Source organism: Vigna unguiculata, chromosome 7 (assembly GCF_004118075.2).
Source record: "Vigna unguiculata cultivar IT97K-499-35 chromosome 7, ASM411807v1, whole genome shotgun sequence".
Classification (NCBI taxonomy): domain Eukaryota; kingdom Viridiplantae; phylum Streptophyta; class Magnoliopsida; order Fabales; family Fabaceae; genus Vigna; species Vigna unguiculata.
In genome coordinates this window covers 7,377,839-7,405,816 of record NC_040285.1, presented here as the reverse complement: position 1 = coordinate 7,405,816, position 27,978 = coordinate 7,377,839, and the positions used below count along the sequence as shown (strand labels likewise).

At 32.9% G+C, this 27,978-nt stretch overlaps 4 protein-coding genes and 1 long non-coding RNA gene across 6 annotated transcripts; 2 read left to right on the top strand and 3 right to left on the bottom strand.

Moving 5' to 3' along the window:
• The first annotated feature begins 15 nt into the window (after positions 1 to 15).
• On the top strand, positions 16 to 3,159 carry LOC114189592 (putative pentatricopeptide repeat-containing protein At3g01580). The gene has a single exon (XM_028078198.1). It carries the CDS (start codon positions 510 to 512, stop codon positions 2,619 to 2,621), a length of 2,112 nt encoding a protein of 703 aa, XP_027933999.1. The 5' UTR covers positions 16 to 509; the 3' UTR covers positions 2,622 to 3,159.
• Positions 3,160 to 5,913: 2,754 nt separating this feature from the next.
• LOC114189959 lies at positions 5,914 to 7,674 on the bottom strand. Its single transcript, XR_003605750.1, has 3 exons — positions 7,588 to 7,674; positions 7,409 to 7,480; positions 5,914 to 6,069 (listed from the first exon to the last, which is right to left on the bottom strand). It is a non-coding gene; the product is annotated as an uncharacterized LOC114189959 (long non-coding RNA).
• A 1,486-nt stretch (positions 7,675 to 9,160) lies between these two features.
• Positions 9,161 to 13,968, bottom strand: LOC114189623 (aspartic proteinase-like protein 2). Of its 2 annotated transcripts, none has more exons than XM_028078244.1 (10): positions 13,555 to 13,968; positions 13,258 to 13,387; positions 12,839 to 13,095; positions 12,249 to 12,476; positions 11,138 to 11,300; positions 10,610 to 10,683; positions 10,410 to 10,506; positions 10,248 to 10,311; positions 9,648 to 9,719; positions 9,161 to 9,569 (listed from the first exon to the last, which is right to left on the bottom strand). In XM_028078244.1, exons 1-10 carry the CDS (start codon positions 13,770 to 13,772, stop codon positions 9,418 to 9,420), a joined length of 1,455 nt encoding a protein of 484 aa, XP_027934045.1. In that variant the 5' UTR covers positions 13,773 to 13,968; the 3' UTR covers positions 9,161 to 9,417. The 2 variants fall into 2 exon arrangements, with proteins under 2 accessions (XP_027934045.1, XP_027934046.1); XM_028078245.1 differs by having other exon boundaries at positions 13,561 to 13,968.
• Positions 13,969 to 22,063: 8,095 nt separating this feature from the next.
• On the top strand, positions 22,064 to 24,560 carry LOC114192493 (dnaJ homolog subfamily C member 28). Its single transcript, XM_028082232.1, has 3 exons — positions 22,064 to 22,385; positions 23,582 to 23,912; positions 24,038 to 24,560. Exons 1-3 carry the CDS (start codon positions 22,159 to 22,161, stop codon positions 24,125 to 24,127), a joined length of 648 nt encoding a protein of 215 aa, XP_027938033.1. The 5' UTR covers positions 22,064 to 22,158; the 3' UTR covers positions 24,128 to 24,560.
• A 241-nt stretch (positions 24,561 to 24,801) lies between these two features.
• On the bottom strand, positions 24,802 to 27,690 carry LOC114192494 (vacuolar protein-sorting-associated protein 37 homolog 1-like). Its single transcript, XM_028082233.1, has 7 exons — positions 27,557 to 27,690; positions 27,402 to 27,476; positions 27,024 to 27,111; positions 25,661 to 25,700; positions 25,516 to 25,562; positions 25,318 to 25,438; positions 24,802 to 25,210 (listed from the first exon to the last, which is right to left on the bottom strand). The coding sequence occupies exons 1-7, from the start codon at positions 27,571 to 27,573 to the stop codon at positions 25,050 to 25,052; spliced, it is 549 nt and encodes a 182-aa protein (XP_027938034.1). The 5' UTR covers positions 27,574 to 27,690; the 3' UTR covers positions 24,802 to 25,049.
• Between the last annotated feature and the right edge of the window lie 288 nt (positions 27,691 to 27,978).

Genomic DNA, 27,978 nt, shown 5'->3' with positions numbered 1-27,978 from the left:
AATATAGATTTTACAAAATTTCCAATTTGTTTCTTTTCCAATCCCTGAACTATTCCAATTTCGTTTTCAAAGAGCGTCTCCAAAAAGGTGTTATCTTTCCTTCATCAAAGCTTTCTACACGAATTAGGGTTTTATTTTTTCATTGAAACTAATGATTACAAATGTGTTGGAACTTGTGCCATATTGCTAAAGGAAATTTGAGATTGTGATGTGGTTCCTGCTGCCATCTCACGTACAGGGAAAAGGGGAATGATAATGGCATAAGTTGTTAATTATGAATGCTTTGTTCGTCCTGTTTCTCTAGGTTTGTTCTTCTTTGATTCAACCAAGGTATGTTTAAGTAAAGTCCATGAAGTAATTGATATAGTTACATGGTTTTTCAACTGATTGCTATAGCGACTATAAACGGAGCTGATTGCATAAATAGATTATGATTGAGAGCTTGAAACTCAGAAGCTATGAATTAGTTGAGATGGTCTTTAGGTTATAGAAGTCATCAGTCATTGTACATGAAAAGGAGGGATCTTTTAGTCAAACTATTGGGGACTTGCTGTAGTAAGATATCAGTTACACAGTTGCACTCACAGTGTTTGAAAGTGGGTCTCGCCCATGATAGTTTTGTTGCTACCAAGCTTAATGTTCTTTATGCTAGATATGCATCCCTTTTTCATGCACATAGGCTGTTTGAAGAAACAACTTGCAGAACTGCGTATTTGTGGAATGCTTTGCTTAGGAGCTACTTTATGGAGGGAAGATGGGTAGAGACTTTGTCTCTGTTCTATCAAATGAGTGCCAATGCAGTATCAAGTGAGGAAAGACCTGACAATTACACACTGTCTATTGCTCTAAAATCGTGTGCAGGTTTGCGGAAGCTTGAGCAGGGTAAAATGATTCATGGATTCCTCAAGAAGGGGAAGATAGATAATGACATGTATGTAGGGTCTGCACTGATTGAGCTGTACTCAAAATGTGAACAAATGAATGATGCTGTGAACGTGTTTACTGAGTATTCAAAACCAGATGTCGTTTTATGGACTTCAATAGTTACTGGGTATGAGCAGAATGGCTGTCCCGAACTTGCACTTGCATTTTTCTCCCGAATGGTTGTGTTGGAGCAAGTAAGTCCCGATCCAGTAACACTTGTTAGCGCTGCTTCTGCTTGTGCCCAGTTATCTGATTTTAATACAGGAAGAAGTGTACATGGATTTGTGAAACGAAGGGGTTTTGACACGAAGTTATGTTTGGCCAATTCTATGCTAAATATGTATGGAAAACTTGGTTCCATTAAGAGTGCAACTAATTTGTTCAGGGAAATGCCAAATAAGGATATTATATCATGGAGCTCAATGATTGCCTGTTATGCTGATAATGGAGCTGAAACCAATGCATTAGATCTTTTCAATGAAATGATAGATAAAAGAATTGAACCCAATAGAGTTACAGTAGTTAGTGCATTGAGAGCTTGTGCTTCCAGTTCAAATTTGGAAGAAGGTACACATATTCATAAATTGGCAATCAACTATGGATTCGAGTTGGATATCATTGTCTCTACAGCTCTTATTGATATGTACATGAAGTGTTTTTCGCCTGCAAAAGCAATTGACCTTTTTAACAGAATGCCCAATAAAGATGTAGTTTCTTGGGCTGTTTTGTTTAGTGGGTATGCTGAAGTTGGAATGGCACACATGTCCTTGGGGTTTTTTTGCAACATGTTATCAAGTGGAACACGACCTGATGCTATTGCTCTTGTGAAGATTCTTACTGCAAGTTCAGAATTAGGAATTCTTCAACAAGCTGTGTGCCTTCATGCTTTTGTAACTAAAAGTGGATTTGAAAATAATGAATTTGTTGGAGCGTCACTCATAGAGTTGTATGCAAAATGTAGTAGCATAGATGATGCTAACAAGTTTTTTAAAGGATTGGCACATAAAGATGTTGTTACCTGGAGCTCAATGATTTCCGCATATGGATTCCATGGGCAAGGAGAAGAGGCTTTGAAATTATTTTATGAGATGACTAATCATTCAGATGTTCAGCCTAACGAAGTAACCTTTGTCTCAATTCTATCTGCCTGTAGTCATGCAGGTTTGATCGAAGATGGGATAAAGATGTTTCACGTCATGGTGAATGAGTATCAATTGATGCCCAATTCAGAGCATTACGGGATTATGGTTGATCTTCTTGGTCGAATGGGAGAGTTGGATAGGGCCTTGGACTTGATTAATGGCATGTCCATGCAAGCTGGCCCTCATGTATGGGGAGCCTTACTTGGTGCATGTCGTATACATGAAAATATAAAGATGGGGGAGTTTGCAGCTCAGAATCTTTTCCTGTTAGACCCTAATCATGCAGGGTATTATATACTGTTATCAAATATATATTGTGTGGACAATAATTGGCTTGATGCTGCAAAAGTCAGGACATTGATAAAGGAGAATAGGTTGAAGAAGATTGTTGGTCAAAGCATGGTTGAGATAAAGGATAAAGTTTACAGTTTCATTGCTGGTGATAGATTGCATTGTGAATCTGATCAGATTTATGAAATGCTGAGAAAATTAGATGTAAAAATGAGGGAAGAAGGTTATGATCGTCCAAAATTGTCACAGGAAATACAGTTCTAGTATCGGCTATGTGGAACATTAAATCTGATGAGAAGTTATCCAATGGCAGAACCAAAGCATACATATCCCTTCCAAACAAAATGTTGCCGCCATAAAAATACCTTGAAACCTAAATGGTTAAAGTACTTTATGGATGGCATCAAGATATTAGAATATTACTTTAATTCCTGAAAGCTATATGATGACACTTACAAGGCCATTATTGCTGACATCTTTTAGATTATATATAGTGTACCCCCTTATTATAATTAATTAGTGAAAATTTTCATTTTTTATTTTTTATTTTTTCAATAGCTCTTAACGGTAGACAGCTTATGTTTACGGCATTGTAGTTGATAGCCTTTCAGTTGACCTGCTGGTACTTGGATTGTAAAAGTTGTGTGTTTAGAAAATACCTCTGCAGGCACTTTTCTGCAATTTGATTTCTTCACTCTGAGCAACTTGAGAATTAAGTACATTAGTTGAGAGGGGCTCATTCCTGCTGGTGAATTTGTTTTTTATGGTATTGTGGTAAACATTTATGTTTTTATGATGCCTATTTTTATCTGTATATTTCTTAATCTTGTTAGGGCAGCTCTACCAAGATTACATTACCTGGCCGAGCACATATTATTATTTGCTTATGGTGGATCATGTCTAACATTAGTTCAATACATCTCTTGGCATCTAGTAGTTAAATTTACTGGTATAGATTTGTGTAGTTGTTTTAAACAGAAGAAGTGAGAATTATCTCATCTAATACTCGATCACCATCATATGCACCAAATCCTCATAAATGTATTTCTCATTCTGTACAAGATGCTCGTACGATATCCCTATATAAAAGTTGGTGAATATCATGTTAACTAAATCAAGCTTTTCTGTAATACAATCTTTATAGGCATTTTGGAATCTCAAATTTAGCCTCGATGCATCCTAATTCTGACACAGTTATAGTCTCATTCACTAGAATTAATACTGATTTAGCCCTAAACTCGTAATATGCACCAAATTCTTTACTGGTATGCTACTAATTTGGTAACACTGATAAAAAAATGTTGGGATCATTTTTTATTTGTATTTTGCAAAGGAAACTAACTGAAGCGGCTCCTATGTTGGCACTGTTCAATACTATAAGATTAAACATAACTACAAAAACTATAAGGATGAAGGTGAAAGATGCAGTTTGTTAGGGGAAAAACTCTATGGCTCTCTGGCCTTCTATTATGAATTATACAGAAATCAAATCCCTTAAAAACACAAGAAATTAAAGGGTCCCCTATATATTCCTGCAGTTACTATATATGTCTATATATGTAAAGTAAGATAATGTTTTATAGATACTAGTGACAGATACAGCGGGTCCAGATGGTGGTATAAGTCATTAACATTTTGAGCTACTGGCTTAGCTATATAAATTGTTTTGAACATGAAAGCATTTTGAGGAGTATAATTGTTTGGCTCTCTAATTGTTAATTGGCCTTAAATTGAACCAAAGCATGTCAATCATATTCTACAGTAAAAATTTATTGCTGTAGTTCTCAAGAAATATATATTAATGGCTAGAAACCTTTGGTCTGAAACATTTATAAATAAATTAGGCAGTCTGCAGATTTATAGGTGTAATACTTGAAGGAGAATTTTTATGATCTATATCACTCTTACTTTTGTTGTTTTAACTATCACAATCGTAATATAATTATGGTTGGTGCATTTGGGAGAAGGTGGCTTCACATGACTTTGTTGTTTTAATCTAAATTGAATGCAAAATTACACGAGTACAAAAGCTGGTGTTCCACTAGGTGTATTCAGCGGCAGATAAAGGGAAAAGGGAAATGATCATGGTACAAGTTGTTAACTATTGTAATGAATGCTTTGTTAGTCCTGTTTCTTTATGTGTATTCTTTGATTCAGCCAAGGAATGTTTAATTGAAGACCATGGACTAATTCCTTCATTTATATGATTGAGCTGATTGCATAAATAGATTATGATTGAGAGCTTGAAACTCAGAAGCTACTAATTAGTTAACTGGTCTCTCCCTAATTTTCAAATGATCGATTACCGGTAAATGACTCATCATTAGCTAATCTTGAATCTCAATAAGACATTGTTGTTATAGACTAACACGAAGAAGTGTAATAACTCGAACTAGTTCTTCAAGAATAACAAAGAAGAAAAGGTCGAGTGTAGTTCCTTCCAAAGGATTTTCTTTCGTGGAGGCTCTGTTCCCTTTCCATTTAAAAGATAGTCGTAAACATATATTTGAATAGACAATTATTTCATTTTTTAAATAATTTATTTGAATAAAAAAATTCAGACTTATTGAACTATTACTTTTCTATTTAAATAAAATATTTCAATTATTACCAAATCCTATATTTTATCTTAATATTTAAAAATATTTAATAACTCAAAATATGAATCAGAGTTGTTTTTAGTCGATATTAATTTCTTAATTAAGATTGAATAATGCTGACCATAATTATTTTAGTAAAAATAAATAAAATTGTTTTTTCAATGTTATTAGTAAAAGTTAATTTTTGATATCGATGGTCAGTAACTAACAGTTTAATAAGTTTTGCTGAAAATTTACCTCAATTAAAGTTAGCAAAAAAAAACAAAAAAAACTCACTTCATTTTTTGACAGAATTTAAAATCCTATAACTTTAAATAATTATTTTCCTTCCTTAAATTTCTAAAATTTTAATTTTTTTTCAAATATTTTATTCAAATTTTATCATAAGGCAATTCAAATTCTTTTATAAAATAAATTCCTTTTCTGAGGATTTCTATCCTCTTCCTTTTAAAATTTCTAGACCCGGTTAATTACCCTGTTTTTGCTTTATCAGCAGGGAACCTAGTTGTCCATTCAGATGGACAAGAAAATCATATATATATATATATATATATATATATATATATATATATATATATATATATATATATATATATATATATATATATATATATATATATATGAATGATAAACGAACTCAATACACTAAAATGGTGAGGCCAACAAAAAGCCATCTTGCATGGCAAAGAGCACGGAAAGAGATGAGTAAATGAAAAAAAAAAAAAACCTACGATGTGTTAGTCAATATATTAGTGTTAAAACCATCAAAATACTTTACCAAGTCTATGTTCATTTGAGTGAAAAGATTTGAGAAAAAGAAGGTGGATGTGTAACGACCCATTTAATTTATAAACGTAATTAAAGGAAACGCTTCATATAGGATAGTATAATAACGCAGTCCTGGGGTTCTCAATATTTCCCCTACCAAAACTAGGCACACCACGATGCCAACAAAAGCAGGATAACGGTTTAACTAAAAGTTTACAATCCAGTAACAACGAAATACAGGGGCCATAGCCCTAAAGAAAAGTCCAAAGGAAGCTATAGTCCAATCCACGCGGACTAGGCAGCAGAATCTCCATTCCCTTGCTGACCACGAGAATCTCGCCCATCTGCTCCCATCAATTACATTGATGATCATCGCAAGAAAGAACAACCACGTACAATACAACCATACAACAAAACGGGTAAGCTAGAGCCAATAACATATGCATCATACAGTCAATTATATTTTTATCATCCCATACCCACACAACAACCAAGCATGACTCTTCATTCAATACACTATCCGGATACATATAACCTGGTCGGATTCAGTGGATGCCCGCACTTGTGGTGGATACCTCTGCTCACCCCCGAGCTGCTCACCCCCGAGCAAAGTGTTACAAGTGTTACGATAGATCAATTTTCCCTCACCATAAGGTTAGCCCTTAATGAATTTCAGGCCTCCTGCTACTCTCACCACAGGAGTCAATCCACTCTAAGTGAGACTAACTGGCTCCTTAGAGTGTCAGGATGCAACCTTAACTTGAATCCTTACCTAGTTATACAGATGGGGCACCACCATGGACACCCACTAACAGGGGCCATGGAATTACGTCCCGACCACTCAAGCGCGGCCCCGAGAATCTCACCTAGAGATCCCCAAGGACTTACGCACTGACACGGACCCAACAGGCATAAAACCACGATAAGAGAATAGCAATCATGCTCACAATCCCACGTCAATCTCAACAAAATAACACCTCATTCGTATCGCATGTTGAATCCATACCATTTATCACCACCTCCCCATGAGTATAGGGCCTCACCTCATATCAATAACATGTCCCATAAGTTCCAGCTCACTCATAAATTTCACATGCCGAACTTCCACAATACCCATCATTCCATTCAAGAATCATGTCACATACACATGGCGGTCCATCATATATATATACATACATCTCAACATACAAGCATACCCAAGCAATTACCACTCAATCCAAGGGCAACAAAGCAACCAAACCACATTCTGTCTCGCTCAGCCCCTCGCTCAGGCGGAAGAGCCTCGCTCAAGCGAGACAGTCTCGCTCAGACGAGTTCCCCTCCGCCTAGGCGAGGGCTCGAAACAAGAAACAGGAACCACTGTGGGATCTCGCTTTGGCGAGACCCCTCTCGCCTGGGCGAGTGGTTCGCTCGCTCAAACTGATGAGCAGGTCGCCTGGGCGACTTTTCGCGAAATAGGTTTGGGCGAGCCTCCTCCAGACTCGCTTGGGCGAGTCCGACTCGCTTGGGCGAGGTTATCAGTTCTCGCCCTGGTCTCACCTGCAACAGATTCATCATCTAGCCCAACAAAACACACAAAACAGCCCACACATCCAGAACAATGATTAAATCCATACAAACAGTTCGCAAGCTCAAGGAACGGCAGAAAACAAACAACCTAGCTCAAACCCTAACTTCCCGTACCTGTAAAAAGGGTCAATAGAAGCCTTGACGGCAGGACGACGGATACTGCAGCTCTACGAGTGAACTAACGAGCTGAAAACAGAAGGTAGGAACAAGGGCGCATTATTACTAAACTTTAACCGTGGAAAAAGTGGAGGGAGATCGATGAAAGGCATAAAATCTGGAAAAAGGACACTTACGTGGAGTAGGAACGGCTTGAGCGAACTTGAAACAGTGAGGAAGCAAAACCCTAGCAGAAGTGCGGCTGCAGCTCTTAGGATCAGGAACAGTTTCTGAAATGAGGGAAAAGTTAGGTTTAGGGTAGACCTAGTGACTTTATCTGTTGGGCCGGCCTTAGGCCCACTTACAAGGGTAGCCCACTGACTTTAGGGCAGAAAGTATTGAGCCAATTTTAATGGACCTTACAGGATGAGTTTGAGTGAATTTGAGAATAAATTATGTTATTTTTTTAAAGAATTTAAAGATGATTTTGAATAAATTTGGAAGTAATTTTTGTAAAAATTTATGAAAAATTTGATTGATGCTATGATGCATAGATACGATACGTGTATTGGATACGACACGTATCTAACACGTCAATACGTTTATTTTGAAAATAATACGATACGATACATGATATATGAATATTGAAAAGTGTACAATAATTTTTAAAAATATAATAAATATAGTATTGTTATTGTATGAATCAAAATTAAAACTATATGTACTAAAGTTGTCGACATAGAAAAATATAAATTATTGTCATCATAAAAGTATCACTATAAGAAAACTCTAACTAATTTTAGTAATAAAATATATGTTAGAGACCAATTTCCTAATTAGAAACCAATTATTTTGGTAGTTAAAACTTTTGTAACTAATGTTAGTAACCAATTTTGAAACTAATTATTTTGGTAGTCAAAACCTTAATAGTTAATATTAGTGACTAATTTATAAATCAATTCATAATAAAAATTATTTTAATTATTAATTTAGAGACAAATTATAATTTTTTGAAACTATTTTAGTTGCCAATAATTTTTAGTTTTTAAATTGATACTTAAATTGGTTACTACATAAATAACTACTTGATTTTAGTCATTATTCAAATATTTTATTATGCTGTATTACGACTTCATAAATTAGATATTTTACTGATAAGTATCAATAAAATATCCTAAAGAATCAAGCACAGATACGTATCGAATACAGATACATGACTCAAGTTGAAACATCGGTGCATCATAAGATTGATATGATAAATTACAAAAATATGTTTTAGTATAAGTATTTGTGAAATTACTATTTTGACTTTTATATAATAACGAGTATAAATTAATATATATATATATATATATATATATATATATATATTTTTTTTTTTCTTTTTTTTTTCATAGATCCAATCCATTTGATCTGAAATCGGATCTCTCACTTTCTCTTTACACATAGATCTTTCCATTTAAGGTGAGATCGAATGCACTTCTTTAACCACATCCAAAATGCACTGACTTCCTCTTCTTCAGACGAACATAAATAAATTACTATATAACCGTCTTCGCATTACTACTCAACCTCAAACGAGCACGGTGTAAAGAAATAAACTTGATGTTCAATTCAATTTATGTCATCGAACAGAAATAAAAGGTTCATAATATAGACAAATTATTCAAACTTCAGAAACGTTTAAAAATAATTAGTCTTTTTTAATAAACCTTTTTAATCACCATTATGTTTTACCTTGTCTAAATTGGGTACGTACAATCACCGATATTTCAACCAATCATTCTTTGAACTTCCATCCAAATTTCTACTAATCAAAGTCCTGTCAAAATTTTGCTTTCTGAAACTTTCATTAAAATCTTCATTTTTCAAGCTTCTATCAAATCCCCATTTCTTCAGAGCTACTTCATTCATAAATCTTTGACTTCTCACTTGATCACCTTCCCATGATTAATGTTGAAAACTTAATTTTACATTATCTCGAGTGATGACTTTGATTCCCAACGTTTCACATACTTAAATTTTTTTCATACTAACATCATGTACAAAGACAGAGCCACAATGCTTACGGATAGTAAATTAGAAAGAAATCGTATTGCGGAGGTGTTGACACTTAGCTGTCCCCCATTGATGTATTCATCCTTGCTCGTAGTCACAGAAACATTTACAGACGAAGAACCTAGCACCAAATAAAAATTCAAGACCCAATAGAATTATATATACTCTTTGAAGGAAAGAGTTTCTCTGGTGAACTTACAGTCATAGTTAGTCCATCCAATTCGTTGATGTGCCAAGTCATACACAACTATCTTATCTTTTAGGACAATATCTGCCAAACCAGTTGAAACAATTCTGATTAGTTTCGAATCATCATGGTAGATCACTTGTATATCTGATACAATTGATGCATTATTTACAGAAAAAAAAAATGGCCAGGCCAATTTACGATTAGCATAATTATGACGCTTTCAAGTACAAAAGTAGAATAATTTTGTTTTTTACCATAACACTGATTTGTGTAGTACTTGAAGGATGAAATGAGACAATCTACCTTTTCTGGATCATATTGTATTCCACCAGAATGCTGCTGAACTCAGAAAATCATCTACCTACTATTACTTTTCAAGATTTTTTGTAACAACAATGGGTTATGTGAAATTGTGCAGAAGCAACCAGCCATAAGTTCTAAATGGTATATGATGGCACTAGCTGTTTACCACTGGTACAGAAAACATAATTAAGACATTTTTCTTATTCTTTGTTTAAGAGCACCATTTCATAATCATGATTTGTGATTTGTTTTATTTTCATTGCGTTCTGCGGATTTTATTCTGTTAAAAAATGTCTAGCATCTAACCTCCTAAAATTGAGACTCCCTCCTGTACATTCTGGAAACCGATGCACCACATTTCAGCACCATCCTGTTTAAGCAGATGGCACCTCAGCATATCAGCAACATATAATTTCAAATAATAACTTCCTTATTCAAATGTACGAGTTATTTAACAGACATACTTACATGGTAACCATTAAGCATAAGGTACTGCTCTGGTTTTAAAATCATTGATGCTCCACCCTCAAAATTTAAACTGACTGAAGGAAAAATGTCATCTATACTGTAAAACATAAACTCTGATGAGTTATGCGAAATCCTAATAGGAAAATTTAATGACAAAAAAGTCATTCAAAAGTCTCAACAATTATAGTATTCATAATGACCTGGTTGTGACCAGATAACACTGGCTTCCTTTGGAATTAGTTAGCTGAGCAGATTGTGACACAGCAGTAGTTATCTACACATTTGTTTAGAATTTGAACATCAATATATGTTATAGATAAGGTAAAAAAATATTCCTTAAAATGTAGGGTAAGTAAACAAAAGGAAAAATTTGTTTGCCTCCTTGAAAACCCCTTCTTTAGAATAATATTAATATAATATAGAAAAGGGTGTGAGCCTTAATAAGATGTTTAATTGGTGGGGGGTTATCCTAAATCTATTACTGAAACATCAAAACTTAATACCAGAAAAAAATAATAAAAGAAAGGTATAAGAATCCAAATGAACTCAGTGGGAAAATATGTTAATCAGAATATTTAGAAAACATATAAAACAAAACATATGCAAACAACAGTGTAAGAAACTATCCTCAGTATTTACAATTTCTCGTGATGAACAAGAAAAAGGACCATATTGTGCCCAACACAGTATAATACTTCAAGGTTTTGCCCAAGGTACAAGAAACTTACAGCAGTGACAAGAGGATCATAAGCTTCTTGAACAAGATATGCCAATGTTGTACCACAGTCAACTATAGTTCCTCGGTCATTAGACGTTGCAAATACAGCTGGATTAATTGGAAGGAGTTGCCCATTGACAGCAATACTCTGAAGATTCAAGTTGTAATGAGGCCTGAGATTTGATCAACCAGTCAAATACACTGCAATATATCTCATAGAGAACCACAGATTATTTGACAGAGACAAGAAATTATAGATAGAAATAAAACCATCATACAAGTATTTTTAATTACATTTTTGAGGGCAATATTAACTAAACTCAGAAAAACTTACATCTATTCAGATCGTACAATATTATTATCAATATAAAAATATATAACTTTTTATTATTTTAGTATAGTTACATTACATGTATTAATAACATAAGAGTAAACAATATATTATTTACAATTTATGAAATAAAAAGATTTGAAAAATATAACAAAATATCTGATTGTTAATATATTCCAATTGAAGATTCATCTCAACCATTTTCTCGCCTATTATTTTCTACCCATTTGAATATTTTTTTTCTTCCCTATTTTTCCTGTCAGTTTGAATATCTTTTTTTTTTCTGCTAAATTACGAATAAAACTAGCTTCATTAAATTGAAACAATGCATTTTATCTTTTCAATTATATTCATTTATAGATATTTGCCTTCTGAAAAAATATTTTAAAATGGTCTATACTACCACTAGGTTGATTCAAACTTTGTGCTTGTGTAAGTGAAACAGGATGAGAAACTAAAGGGATTTTGACAGGAGAGCATGTGATAGATCCATGGATGTCTTCAAGACAATATTATCTTCAGAAACCGAAACGATGTTTCTTCCCCGTGAGATGCATGAACCCATATGTGTTACGATCTTCCAGGATCATTAATATGTATTATATAATAAGAACACTAACCTAAATCAAGATTAGAATAAATGCAATAAAATAAAATCAAATTAACGCATCAGAAATTAACAGTTTAGGTTCAAAAATGACAAAATCTCAATCTACTAAAAATTGTCATACTGGGGTAAGTTATTAACATAGCAGGGAAAGAAAATGAGAAAAGAAGAGAAGAGAAATACTGTGATGGAACAAGCGGACTATAAACAATACTTGACTCCTTTATCTCGCCAAGAACTAGAATGCCTCCTCCATCACCATCTCCTTTCAAGCAATGAGAGAAGACTTTGGGTGTTATTCCGCGTGATGACAACTGCGATACAACAGATAGAGCACCAGGGCCAAACCCAAAAATTCCATCAACTGCTTTCTCTGCCTTAGTTAGATCTCCAGACTGATAGATGCTACACCTATTTCCAATACAATCAACCAAAACAGTCCCATTTAAAACAAAAATGGGAAAATCCATATCAAATATTAGCATAAACAGGGAACTATATGCAAATTAAACCAGAAGAGAAGCCACAGGAAAAAGAATGAACAACATCAACTTAAGCAAGGCCTATTCATTAACCTTTTCTCCCAGTTTATTAAAAAAAATCAACCTATTGACAAATCTTACAATGCCAATTTAACCTCCATCTTCCCATCTCCTCCGTTTTTCATTCTTACAAAGCATATCCCACATTCAGTTCTACTCTTCATATATTCCAAATCTCATATTAAGTGTACACACCTTTATTCACAATAATAGACAAGCATAATGACTCACCCAAAAACAACGGTAGCCGAAGAGTTAACCGGTGGAAGTGGAGGCTGTCCCACGATCAAGTTAAAATACAATGCATCCGAAACATAATAACCTGAGGTCCCACTCCCATCTCCATACTTAAAGGAGTAGCTGCATTGATTAGCCCTCGTGGAGCACTCAGCAGAAGCACCTTGAACCCCAGTAGTGCATATCGGGTCCGTGCAGGAAACCAACGCAGCGGTGGACGACCCAACCGTGTCAAAGAAATTAAGCTCAATCTGCACTCCACAAAACACAACCAACAAAATCCTCAACACATTAATCTCCAAATAAAAAATCTTGGTTCCCACCAAAGCACCATAAAGTAAGTATGCATGATAACAAGAAGCTCAACTCAACAAATTAAACACCAAAATCAAAATCAAATTCAAAATCCTCACCCCTAGTTGACTAGACTGAGGACAATTACTGCAAGTATTGCAATTCACCCACAATATATCACTCCCCGTATCAATCTGAACGTTAAATTCTTTAGGAGGTGTTCCCATCTTCACTTTGGTATAATACAACCTGAACAAAAACAAACAAAAATCACCACCATATTGAATAATATCACTCTCAATAAGTCAATTAAATAAATAAATAAACAAAACTTAGCACTAAAGTATATAAACGTATCTTTGTGTTCCACATGTAATAATAAACGCATTTTAGAAAAAGAAACTTCGATGGATTACCCGTACCCAGCCGTGTTTGGATCGGAGGTTCCTTGGACTGCAAAGTCGACTATGCCGCTCAACATTCGGGCGTGGCGGGCTCTGTCACGAGCCCTCAGCTCCGCCACCTCCGCGCGGTGGCTCAGAGGAATGCTCCGCTCCAGAGGGAGGAAAGCGCCGTGCACCGCCGACACCAGCACGGCTATCACCGCCAACAGCATAGGAATGCAACACCGCATTATTGTTAGTGTTTTTAAATTGCGTGTGGTTTTGGGTTTTGTTTTGTCTAATAATGGGAATGGCGATGGACTCGGTTCATTGAAAGTTGAAACGCAGAGAACAGAGGAAAATTGAAATGAAAAGTTTGTCACAGATTTTTCTTTGCTGATTATGGAAAATCAGCTCAATTCATGTTGCTTATTAATTAACTCACAGGGCAACACTGTGACTTGGGTTTTTCTAATGTCTTTAAATACATATAATAACAACACACACCGTCAAAATATGTTAAATTCATTTATCAAATTTTAATTATACTTCAATTTCAAAATTATTATCAATATCCTGAATATTTGGTTTACTAACTGTATTTACTGTCATAATTTTCAATTAAAAAAACTAAAAAACTATATAATTTTATATATATATATATATATATATATATATATATATATATATATATATATATCTTTATGTGGTATTTCCGTATTTAACATATACCATCCGTTATATAATATATTTTTTATATTCTGACAGTAGGAATCTAATCATTACGTTAATTTATTACTATATTTTTTATTTATAATATTTAAATTTAAAACTTAAAATAATTGAGTTACCATTTAAACGAATAACTTGTCAATAAAATATCTCCTCCACCTGAAATGTAATAAAATATCTTAGTACTGTTTCATTAAAATAAAAAATAATAATAGAAAAAAGCTTTATTTCCACTAAAACAAATTACCAATAAAAATAGGAAAACTAAGAATGGAATAAAGCTAAATAAAAACTAGTGGGAAGTTAGTACGCTGACACAATGCTTTAGCCTCTCAAACTTTTCAAATGAAAGGGATTGAAGATTCCATATAATTATTAAAGTTTTGGTTTCTAAGTAGCATTAAATAAAGTATAGTTCATATAAATGAAATTACTTTATTTCATTTGCGAACCTCCATTTGTAAATACGGTGTTGACGGCTACTAATAGGAAAAAAACTAAGGGGGTAAATAATAAAAAAAGAAAAAGAAAAGAGTGAGAGAAAGATATTGGTGAGATCCATACATCTATATGAAAAGCGACCCTTTAACGCTTGGGTGTTATTTTTTCATTATTGTATAGTTTGTTGTATGAACCAAAAACATGATATATGGATCAAATATCATATCATATGGTGGAACTTAGGGAGAATATAACACTGTACTTGTCACATTACTTATATATATAATTTATCTTTCCAGAACAGATTATGGGACCTTATTACACGAACTCCGATTGAAAATTGCAACAACGTTTAGTGAGCAGATACAGTGATTTGCTTCAATGATAGGGAGTTGAAAGAGACAACAAATTAGTAGACAATGATTTCAGTATATTCAATTCACATTCATAATTTTATTTCACATCACAGATAATATTAAAAAGCACATGAAAAAATGGTGCTTTTTATTTTTTTTTATCGAATTTTAGTGGATGTGAATTGTGTATTTATTTATTATTAGGATAAATTGGTAGGATAAGCTAATTTTATTTCATGAATTTTAATTTCTTTAATAGTAAAATGATTTGTTTGAAAAAAACGTTAAAAGAAAGTTAAAATTTTTAAAAAAATTTAATAGGTGTTTCAAATAATTAAAAAGTTACTAAAATAAGATAGAAATTGAAAATTCACAATTGATCACCTTTTTTTCGTGTATATATATATATATATATATATATATATATATATATATATATATATATATATAAATTGTTAAATATTATTCAAATATTTAAATTGAATTGATATAATTTTAAAGTTTAATTTTAAAATTTATATTTAAAAGTAAATATTTTTAAGATGAAATTTTATCTTAAAAGAAAAATTAAATTACTTAATAAAAAATTGAAATATAAATTATTTTAAATACTCTAACAGAAAAAATATTTAAAAATTGAAAAAAATCAGTTACAAACAATTAAAATATTATATATTTTAATTTCTTATAATTGTAAAAACTTATCACCCAATTATGATATTTTAACTTGATCTTATTATTTTGAATTCATGTTTAATAACATGATTTTTTCCTTTCTATTTTATTTTATGAAATACTTGAATGAACTTAGGAGATTTTTCTTTTATGTTTTAACTTTGATGTAACAGTGATAGTGTCACGTGTCACTATTATGCCTGATGTCATTTTCTCATATTCAGTTTGGTTCATATATTTTAATTTTTGTCTCGATTTAGTTCTAATATTTGTAAAAAATTGAGCAATTTTATTTCTCTCCAAATTGAAACTAAATTTAATTTCTATATAAATGTACACAAATATTTCTATCAAAATTAATATTTCAAGTAAATATTTTTAACAAAATTAAATTTATTTATATTTATATTTTACATTGAACTTTATTTAAAATTGTTTTAAAGTTTTTAATAGAAAATAATGCTAATAGAAAAAAAATTATAAATTATATTGATATTTTATTATATCATACTTTTATATTGTTTTTTATTTAAATTTATATTTTAAATAATTGTATATTTTTAAAATGTATAAAGTTAAATAATTTCTATATAAATGTTTGAGTTGGTGTAAAGATAACAATTATATGAATTTTAAAAATAATTTTATCTAGTTTATGTAAAAGTTGAAGTAAATTTAAAATTTGAAAACAATTTTAAGTAAAGTTGAGTGTGAAACACAAATTTAAATAAACTTAGTTTTGTTAAAAATATATAATAAAAATATCAATTTGAATAAAAATATCAAATTTAATAAAAATATTTGTATAACATTTATATAAAAATTAATTTTTGTTTCAATTTCGAGAGGGACAAAATTGCACAATTTTTACAAAAAATTAGGACTAAATGGAGACAAAAATTAAAATACAGGGACCAAATTGATAATGAAGAAATGACATCTAACATAATAGTGGCACGTGGCATTGTCACTGCCACATCACTTTGTCACTGCCATGTGGTACAAACATCAGCTTGACACGTGACAAATTTTTAAATTTTTAAAAAATTAAAAAATCTAGGAATTGACACGTTACACCCCTTTAACGTCGTTACTGCACCAATAATGGAAAAGACTTAATTGCATCAAATTTCCCAAAACATGGACTAAATTGAGATAAAAAAAAATAGAAGGACCAAATCAATATTTTGCTACAAAAATGTGGACCAAAGGCATAATTTAACCAAATTTTAATGTTAAAAATATTTAATACATTTGATTTTAATTTGGATTCACACAAGAATAATCATATATTTCTCATTTTTTCTTAAAAAAATTGTATATTTTTCAATATGCATATATCACGTGTCGTGTCCTATTATTTTCAAAATTAGCATATCAGCGTATCAGTTACGTGTTGTATCCGATACATATATCATATTTGTGCATCATAGGTTTTTAGTGACATAATCTCGTAAATATTGCATGTAGTTCATTTGTTATTAAATATTGTAGGTAGTTTATTTGTTGTTAGTAGGATTTTAAATGTTATAATAGTGGTTGTTAGAAGTTGGGAAAATGTTTTAGAGATACTTTTGTAATTATTATTTTAGGGTCATAAATGTATACATATAGATGTTGGTGTACTATTCTAAATGAATTAATTTGAATAAAAATCTTTTTTCTTTCATATTAATTATTTTAAGTTGATATCAAAGCTCTTGACCTTACGAGTTAGACTTCTGCCTTTTTCTTTGTCATCTTAGTTACAATTTTTTATAAGATTGTCTGAAGTGCACTAGTTTCCTTTAAATATTTGGATTGTTTGAAGTGCACCAGAGTTGTAGTTCTGTTGCCACTGCCACATTTTGTTTGTTGTCTACCAGAGCCGTCGTAAAGCCACCACCAGACCTTCATTAGATTTGCCACTAAAGCCATAGTTGGATTGGTTGTCAAACCTTCATCAAAGTTGTCTTCGTACCTTCGTCGAAGTTGTCACCAAACCCTTGTCAAAGCTATCACCAGACCCTCGTTGGAGTTGTCATTGGACCCTCGTCAGAGTTATCATTGGACCCTCGTCAAACCTATTGTTGGACCATCATAGGACTTGTTGTCGGACCCTAATCAAAGTTGTCACCGAATCTTAGTTGAAGTCATCGTCAGACCTTTTTCTTGAAGCTTCCGCCATTACAATTGTCATTGTTAATGTCATTGCCACTATTTATTTTTGTCTTATTATCCTGCTTTCAATTAAGAGGTGACTAAGAAATCCCTATTATTTATTAAAGCATGACAACTCCACAAAACAATGTTGAACTTCTAACTTCGGTGATACATACATTATGTGCTAAAATTGAACAATTGAAATATGTCATGGAGTTTATCAATAAGTCATTTTTTTGTACTTGTTGTCACACAATGAGTGGTAAAAACTTCAATTCTTCTTTTAATGTTTCTAAAACTTTATGTAATGATTCTTGGGTTCTTGACTTTGGTGCGATAAACCATATGACCCATCATTCATATCTTTTAATATCATATGTTTCTCTTTTTGGTAACCACAATACTATTGCCAATGGGACTAGTGTCTCAATAATTGGATGTGGTAATGTTTCTCCTTTGTCATCCATCAACCTTAAATATGTGCTTTATATTCCTAGCCTTTCTAATAATCTTATTTTCTTTAAAAGACTTATCCATGACCTAAAGTGTTCTATAATTCTTTCCAATTCATTGTGTTTTCCAAAATCTTGTCATGGGGAGGACAATTGGAACTATTAAGGAATATGGGGTTGTTGATAACATTGATTTTTAAGTGTTTTAGTATGTTTGTTTTAGTGAATAAAGTCAACTATTCCTAACTTTTACTTTGATTGGATAAGAAAATATTGATGTTGAGGCAAATACTTGTGCCGAGCGCCATAGAAATCGGGTCCAGCGGTACAAAGTCAAAGAACAAATTTAATTGACAGGACCTAGTAGTGGTCGGGTAGTGGCTTCACAAAAACTACTATTTTGCGTTTTAACTGATAACATCCAACGATGCTGAGATGGAGCCGAGCGATAACGGCGTTGAGTAGTCAAAATAGGGTATTTATTTAGGTTTTTTGCAAGGGTTTGACAATTTCTCTTCCATCCACACTTTCTCTCCACCTTGAGAGACCATGAAAGGCCCTTAAAGGTTATTTGGGGTGCTGGGAAGCTTTCCCATTTCCTCATCAAGGTTTCAATTTTCATTTATGGTGTTTTCCCCCCTTTTGGGGTTGATGATGGATATTATCTACGAATTGGAGGTGTTGATGCGAAGGGTAGGTGCAATTGGAGAATGGAGCAGCTGCTAAGAACCTTAAGAAAGAACGTGCATCTCACTTTGGTTTCATTTTCTTCCTCATTTCTTCAATTTGTAAACCCAAGGTTCTCCACCATGGAGAGCTAAACCTATTTGTTGATATTAAATGTAATGAACTAAATTCTTATGTAATTTGTGTTATTAATATATGTATGATTTTTCAATTCAAGTTAGTATTTGATTTTTGTGCTTAATGATTTTGTGGCTTGATCATCCATGGCATGTTTGTGGTTCATGAGGTGTTGAAAAATGTCTTTTGAACCTAGAACTGAAATTGAATACCTAATAGAGTTTGCAAGAGTTGTCATGTGTTACACAAATTCCTACCGAGAGAACAATATTTATTACTTATTATGTGCAACCAGTGCACTTGTCGTTTTCCACTACCAGTTATGTTGTTTTAACAACTTGGGAACTAAAAATACACACAAATACCTATGTCTCCAATCTTGCATTACTTTTGAGTCCTCTTAAAATTGGCTTGTCCACAACCATCTAGTACATCTCTCCTTTTTTGTTCTAAAGTCCACGTTCCTTCTTTATTTTCTAGAGTATGTTAAGTCACTTAAATATGATGATGTATGTTAACTTGCGAAACACTATCGTGCCACATATCCTCATAGTAATTCAAATGTGATGTATGTTACGTTTATTAATGACTGTACCTGTGTTACATCAATTTATCTCATGAAAGAAAAATCTAAATTTTTACTTTATTTGTCAAATTCTTCAATATGGTAAAAACACAATTAGGAAAGTGAATTAAACATTTATGTTATGATAATTGGAGAGAATATGTAAATCATGACATATCTAAATTCCTTTCAGCAACACCATTAAATGACCTTGTTGAAAGAAAAATAGGCATCTTCTTAAGGTGAGATAAACACTTATTTTCCAAATGAATGTCCCTAAATCTTATTGGAGATAAGTTATCCTCATTGTTGCCTATCTTATTAACTGATTACCCTCTCAAGTTCTAGATGGTCTAAGTCCCATTAAGTTCATGTCTTCCTTCTTTCCATTTGATCCTTTTTTATCTAGTCATCATAGTCATGTGTTTAGATGTGTCGCATTTGTCCATATCCATTGTTGGTTTTGTGGAAAGTTAGATCCTAGAGTTGTTAAATGCATATTTTTTACCTCCATGAATGTCACTTTGATGAAACTAAATCTTTTTTATGAATGTCCTTAGAAGGAGAATGTTTTTGGAAGGTGAGTCTTTTGAATCTCTCGAGTCATCTTTTGCCCATTTCATACAAGAATTGTCTCATACAACTCTTAGTACTCCTAATACTTCTCTTGACACTCTCGTTTGGATATCTTTGAAGTTGCTTCTAATAAAGGATTTTTTTATTCCCGAGTTAGGGTCAACTCCATAAATTAAGCATATTTTTTAAGTTGCTCCTAATAAGGGCATCTCTATTCCTGAGTTAGGGACAACTCCAAAAATTAGTCGTCTAAATAATTTCTTCTATATACAATATCATAGGGAACAAAAGCAAACTAATATGATCCAGAAAGAACATTAATCATCTAACCCGAGGTTAAATGCTCCTCTTTCTCCCACCCTTGAACATTTGGACAATTCCTTGGTTGTGAACCTAACCTTGATGACTTACCCATTGCTTTTTGAGAAAAGAAACTTGGTCTTGTACCAAGTATCATATTTCTTATTTTGTAACTACTAAAAACCTATCTATGCAGCATCAAAGTTTCCTCTTTGCCATTGATGCACTCAAAGTCCCTACTTTAGTTCAAGAAGCATTAAAGGATGAGAATTGGGTTCAAACCATGAATGAAGATATGAGTGCCCTATAATAAAACCAAACATAGAAAATTATTAACAGACCACGAGATAAAAAGGTAGTAAGATGCAAATAGGTTTATAATGTGAAGTATAAACCCGTGGTTTATTAGAACGTTATAAAGCAAGTTTAGTTGCTAAAGAATTTACTAAGACTTATGGTGTTGATTATGAGGATACATTTGCTATAGCGATAAAAATGAATACTGTTATAATTATTCTGTCATTGGCAACTTATTTTGGTTGGGAATTACAAAAAATTGACACGAAAAATGCTTTATGGCATGGACAATTAGAGGAAGAAGTCTACATGGAAATTCCTCCTAGTTTTAGACATACTAAAAAAAGGTATAAAGTATGGAGATCGAAGAAAATCTTGTACAAACTCAAAGAGTCACCTCGTGCTTAGTTTGGTAGACTCACTCAAGTTATTATCTCTATTGGGTATCAATAAAGTCAAAGTGTCCATACTCTATTCATAACTCGTTAATTCTCTAGAAAGAAAACTTATTCTACCCATGATCTATGTTGATGATGTGATTGTTGTAAGAAATAATAAACACGAGAAACAAATCTTAAAAGAAAGTCTTTTTAGACAACTTAAAATTAAGGACTTAGGAAAATTAGTACCTTAGAATAGAAATTATTTACTCAAAGAAAAATATCTTTATCTTCTAAAGATTGTATGATCTTGATCTTCTCAAAGAAACATGCAAAATTGATGCAAAATTATTTTTAGTATAATAAATCATAAGGTAAAATTAAGTAGAAAATTTTGCCCATCATTTTACTTGTCCATCTATAACATATACGAATCATAAATAGCAAGCCAAAGAATCAAGAAACTAATGAAATTGTCGATGAGATGCTGCCGGAAGAAAAATAGTTTTATTAATGCATTGAGTGGGATGTGCAAAGGAAAAAGAGGTCATAACATAAGGTGGTGAGAGGAAAATAAACTAAAATAACAAAAAATAACATGTAATCACTTCCCAAAAATTGTATTAACACTAATTTTGGAACCACATCTTATCTTTTAAATAAAACCGACTAAATTAAAGATTACAAAATTACATTGAATTAATCCAATGAATAATGCTACCAAAATACCAATCAATGCTAAAAGAATATGAAACTCAATCGCAACATTTTATGGGTGATACAACTTATTTACAATTAAATAAATAAATTTAAATTATAATTTTAGATTTGTGAACAGGAGTGAATGGAAGTTATTGCAGAAGGAGAAAGGGAGAGAGGCAGAAATCGAGAGGGTGGTGTGGTGTGAGAGAGGAAGCATGGCAACGTGTCTTCGCCTAAGGGGATTTACGAGTATCAATTCGCGCGATCTCTTCGTTTCCACCGCTAGATTCTCCTCCTCATCTTCTTCCTCTTCATCGTCGTCATCGTCCTCCGGTAAGCCTAAAACGGGGAAGAAGCTCATGGATCGTCTTACGGCCGTTATCGACGCCGTTCATGATCGCAAACTACCGCCGGAGCTACGCGGCCAGCGCAACAATGTCAGGTAGTAATAACGCACGTCCACATGTTTGAAAAGGCCGCTATTCCTGTAATCTGATTTCAATATACTTTTCGAAATTCTTCACGATTACGCGCGCTCGCGTGCGTGTATTCGTGAGATTGAATTTTTCTGTTCTGAATCTTTTACGGCAGAGCAAGCAACGATAACAAAGTTCGGCTGTATCTTTTTCGGATATATCTCTATATCTCGGCACTTTCATTGCCTTAGGTTTAAAATGTCAGTGAATATTAAATTGATAGATTCAGCTCTTTGAATGGTTAAAATTAAGATAAAACTTCTGCACTATAGTAAATTGTTTAGCTGTTTGAGTGTATTTATTTGATATTTAATTGAGTGTAACTCATTAATCTTCTCTTACGTGGTGAATACATGAGTTTAATACGAAATTATACATTTGAAATAGAAACATAAAGAAGTGGAACTTTCATTCTTGTCTTGGATGTAGCAAATGGAATTAAAAGCATATGCATAAAACTGTGCCCTCTGGTAGATTAGAAATGATACTAATATACGTTTAAGAACATTTTTAATCGTCTAACCATGGTGGAGTTACTAAACTCACTTATAGTAGGCTCTACAATGCCTTGTGAATTTAAGAATTTAAACAAGTTTTTTGTCTGATGGTGCAGTATTTAAGAACTGGAAACCGGTTCTACAATTGTCTCGCCACTCTTAAGAGCAATTAAGAATCAATGATGGTATAAATAACTGTTCTTTAGTTCTAATTTAAACACGATCATCTCAATTGTTATAATGGGGAGACTGCATAAGAATTGGTTCTTTAGTTTAATAATGCTATAAGCAACTTGTATTGCAGATGTTGTAAAAAAACATTCCTGGTCTATTTTGTCCTAATGAGTGAAATTTGAATAATTCTCATTAAATATGGGATTCTCATTTCCAAAATGAGTGGAATACATGTGATTTTCAACCAATGAAAGAGAAAGTATTAGAAAGTGTTATACAGTTTGCTATCAGCATTCCTTGTATATAGTATATGTATCATTGGTTTTAACATCTCCCAATGGCCAGTTAAGTTGCCCTCAGGACGAGGGGGCACTGGTGCACTAGTGGTACGATTGATAGTGCTACCAATATTGATTTTGAGTCTAATACTTTTGGCGAGATTATGTTGGTTTACTCCATCTTGTGTTTAACACAAACCGGGCGTTGGACAGGTCAGAGACTGATATTATTAACGTTGTTGAGCAAAGGATATGGCATTCCATGGAAGAGGGCCAGTTTGAGAACTTGCCAGGCAAAGGCAAGCCCCTTAAGCTTGACACAAATCCTCATGCAGATCCAGCTGAAGACACCCTGTACCGAATCTTGTCAAAAAATGGATGTGCACCAGAGTGGGTTGAGCTTAACAAAGAAATAAGATCTAAAATATCTGAATGGAGGATGTCCTTGAAGAAAGCTTGGGCTACTAAATGTGGAGGAGATCACTCTGAGTGGGTCGAAAGTTCAGAGAATTTGAAACTGCAGTTACGAGAAATCAATGATAAGGTGAGGTCATCTGCCATAATGTTTCCTGGGAAATGGAAGGGATAATTGAATTCTTGGTCCTTTTAAATTTTTAATTCCAGTCATAATTGTAATGCTCATGTAATGGTTCTACATTTTCTTGGCAGGTTTTCCGGTATAACCTCATTGTGCCTTTTGGTCGCCAAATGTTTGGCCTTAAGTGGGAGAAAGAGCTAGGTTACTTGGAAGAAAAATGAAACTTGGTGTGGTTACTTAAATTTGAGCCAGTTGGTTCGCATAGTAGAAGATAAAGATCCTATTTATTTTCCTGAGGGCGGCCATGGCAGGTAAGGATCAACTGGTCGATATTATTCTGTTCGACTATTGTTGATTACTTCAATTTCGTAGCAATGGTTTTAGTCTGGTCAGCCCTTGATACTGTTAGTTTAGATATTATGATGCCTCTTTCAGGCTTATAGCTATATGTATACGGTTCATAACCCCCGATATGTGTACCTCTTCTGTTTTCTATGTACAACCTAAGGAAACCAAAAAAAAAAAAATAGTGAAATGTACGAGACAACGATTCCTGTTGTTCCCGCTTCAATATACTGGATATTTGTTGTACCATCTAGATGACTGGAATAGTGCTTTTTCAATGGCAGTGCAATACAGTGCTTTTGCCTTTTATCTCTCGGGCATGATCATTAAGATTCACGTACCCAAATCCTTGTTCGTCTTTTAGTGGGAGATTAACATTATAAGAACCCTCATCAGATGACTGCTGATGATGTGGACTGTAAGTTACAGTACAAAATAAAAAATGCAATATTGATGATATTATCTTATCTAGACCATTTTTTTCAGAGAGATGAAATTTAACTTTCCTTTATGAAAAAGCACAACGCATTATTTTCACATGTCCAGACACTTCAAACACAAGTTGGATCCTATAATAGCGATGATAATTACAATACAACACATAGCCTTTGGAAAATCTTATTGATGAAAATAACGCAGGAGCCAAATAAGAGAAGATTGTGTACTATTTTTCAGATGGTCTGAAACTACTTAAATATTGACATATATGACTACTGTATTGGCAAGAACGAACAGAAAATCAATTAGAGGCTCTACAAACAAGTTACATTCCTAATTCTGGATATTCTTATGTGATGTTCAGATATTTGATGTTTTAGCTGCAAGATTTATTAGACTTTTCCTGTGGTAAGCGCTACGTAGTTTTTTGTATTTCTGCAAAAAGGCTCCAAGTTCAATCTCTCTGTCAAGGAATTGATGGTGCAGATTTTCGGATTCCTCATCTGTCTTATTCATAGCATCTGCAGAATCATTATAAGATATTACGAAACCAAGCAGGTCATAAAGATAAATTTTCGTGATTACAGTAGTTATGTTTATGAGAGAAAGTCACCGTGTCAATTCATACCTTGAATCCTTTGGAGAAGGTACAGTGGGGAATTCAACTTAATTATTTTTTCTTTCTCCCTGTAAAGCTCGTTTAATTTCTCTTGAGCAGCAGCTAACTCAGTCGTACAAATTATTCTATACTGTTTCCATATGAAAGGGGTCAAATTCGTGCTCACTTTAGAATATAATCAAACAAATATTAGGATTATGATCATACCTGGTTCCTGAGTTCCACAATGCGAGGTTCTTTTCGTAGATTTTCCTCTGAATTTAAAATAAAGTGTTTGAGATGATCTAAAATATTCAGCTGGCAGCTAGCCATCTGATGGCATCGTCACAACGAAAAGAATTCAATAACTCACCAGCAAGCTGCAGATTCTCCTTGCAAAGTTCATCATTCACCTGATCAAATCATTGGGGGTAAAAACGTGTTAAAATACGAGCAATAAAGGAGTTATAAAGTGACTTAGTGCTAAAGTCAGAAGAGAGGGTGAAAGAAATTTTTGGTTCAACTCATCCCATTAACAAAATACTAACAATAATAAAAATAAAAAACATTAGAACAATAGTTTTCGGTATTTATTTACTTTGGTGGTGGTGGTGGTGTGAGGGTGGGACATTAAAATCGAGTAATGTCCATCTAAAAGCATCAGTTAACCACAGCATTTAAAAACTTCTGCAGAAATGCTCTGAATTTTGGGTCTGATAGGAACCCCCAGTGAGTTTATGAGATGTGCTACTAAAAAACATGCCAATTGTTTGGATCTTGTAGTACAAATGCAGAATTCTGACACTGACACTGACACTTCAATTTCGCAACTATGCAAATTGAAAAACTAGTAAATGACAGCTAGGAGAAACCTTTCTAGGAAAGTTTAAGTAGGCTATTGAGGATGGAACTTTCATTTCCTCATTTTGATTCCAAAAGATGGATCGAACAACGAGGTGTTGCACCCAATATAAGCACTACGGATCGAGACTCTGGACATTAAACTCAACAATAATTGAGGTTAACATAATTAGGCTAACAATCTCCCCTACTGTAACATCAGGGATTTAAACTCAACCTGTAGGATCAACCACCTGCCACTACCGAAAATAGCTTATGCTAACGGTGAAACTTCTATCCATAAGCCAAAACTAGCTTATGCACTAGTTAAAAATAAAAATTTAGAAAGGCTATCCAAGCTAACTTTTACTTTTGTATACACTAATTTTAGTTTAAGGAGAAATTAATTCAACATTTCTCTCTCTCTCTCTCTCTCTCTCTTTTCTTAAAAGGAGTTTATAGAGAAATGTGTCCAAACATGACCTTAATATGCCTCACTCATTGCGAAGGGAAAACGAAAATTTAACAAAAACATTTTGTTTTGAAAGGGTATGTTACAACCAATCAACCATTTTATGCATAGCACTGACATGCCTCAACAATTTCTTCTGTTTTTCTTAATTCAGCGAAAACAACAATTTCATCTATAAAGCATGACAGATCAAGAAATACGTTCAACTAGGAGAAATTCTGACGTATAAGTTCATATGCATATCCCCAATTCTTCTCCATTGTATCCAACACGATACCAGAAAAAAAATTGCATACTCTATTACCTCAAAGACCGTGGCAAAATATTACAAGCAACACAATGAAATTAATATGAAAAAAGTGACCAAAAAGGGAACTCTAGAAATTCTCAGAATAATAATCATCATGATCACTGCATATCTTACATGATTTTGAATCTTGACCTCCTCCAGTGAATGTAAAAACTGCTGATATGCGTCTTTGTTAGACAAAAGCTTCCGCAACTCATCAACACTGCCAAGTTCATAAAAACAGAATAAGGAATTATTAATATTGCTAATATTTAAAAGACATCGAACTGTAACAGCGTAATCTTATCATAAACTGGTTTATGTAATAATTCGTTGATTTTTACAATAAATACCTTGAAAACCGTACAAAAAACATGTGATTTGTAAGTGAGATTGCATGTCTATTAAACTCTCATTTAACAAGATCAAATTATTCATAAAGTCAATGCACTGTTACATAACAAAAATTAAAATTTCGAAAACAGAAGAAATGATATGACGTTTGTTGAAGACCTTTTATTCTTCAAAGTAGCAACAGGTCCATCATGGGTGGTGGAAGAAGAACCATGTTGGTGTTCCTGTGATCCCCTAAAACATCACATGAATGATGAATCAATTAAAAGAAACAATAAAAGCAAAGAATCATATCTGAAAACAAGGAGGGTTACCGGAATCTAGTGGACATGGTTCTGTTTCAAGCTTCGGAACCAACGAGGTTTTGCGCTGTTTTTGGTTGGGAGCTCTGAAATTAATGTCTCTTTTTCTTATGACTTCCGCTACGCGTTGCGCTTTGTCGTTGTCACTATCGTGGAACAAAGATTTATTCTTCTCTCTTTCTTTTATATATATATATATATATATATATATATATATATATATATATATATATATATATATATATATTTTAAATCATTTATTTTTCTCTTTCGAATTTTTGTCGCTCATTTGGAAAAAAAATATGATTTACAAAACATTATTATATAGCTCGAAATTGTATTTTATTATTAAAGTAAGTTGTATTTTTTTAAGATCCTGAAATTAATTGTTCTTATCCGAAATAAAAATGATTTTTTGGTAAACAAATTTTTAA

Bases quoted from the DNA above. Each gene is read 5' to 3' on its own strand.
- LOC114189592 (XM_028078198.1), top strand. From the start codon at position 510: ATGAAAAGGAGGGATCTTTTAGTCAAACTATTGGGGACTTGCTGTAGT.
- LOC114189623 (XM_028078244.1), bottom strand. From the start codon at position 13,772: ATGCGGTGTTGCATTCCTATGCTGTTGGCGGTGATAGCCGTGCTGGTG. The intron at 13,096-13,257 runs GTGAGGATTTTG...TGTGGAGTGCAG, and splicing joins CTCAGTCTAGTCAACTAGGG to ATTGAGCTTAATTTCTTTGA. The intron at 9,570-9,647 runs GTAAGTTCACCA...ATTTGGTGCTAG, and splicing joins TGGATGGACTAACTATGACT to GTTCTTCGTCTGTAAATGTT.
- LOC114192493 (XM_028082232.1), top strand. From the start codon at position 22,159: ATGGCAACGTGTCTTCGCCTAAGGGGATTTACGAGTATCAATTCGCGC. The intron at 22,386-23,581 runs GTAGTAATAACG...GGCGTTGGACAG, and splicing joins GGCCAGCGCAACAATGTCAG to GTCAGAGACTGATATTATTA. The intron at 23,913-24,037 runs GTGAGGTCATCT...TTTTCTTGGCAG, and splicing joins TACGAGAAATCAATGATAAG to GTTTTCCGGTATAACCTCAT.
- LOC114192494 (XM_028082233.1), bottom strand. The intron at 25,439-25,515 runs GTATGATCATAA...ATATGGAAACAG, and splicing joins TTGTGGAACTCAGGAACCAG to TATAGAATAATTTGTACGAC. The intron at 25,211-25,317 runs GTATGAATTGAC...ATGATTCTGCAG, and splicing joins CCTTCTCCAAAGGATTCAAG to ATGCTATGAATAAGACAGAT.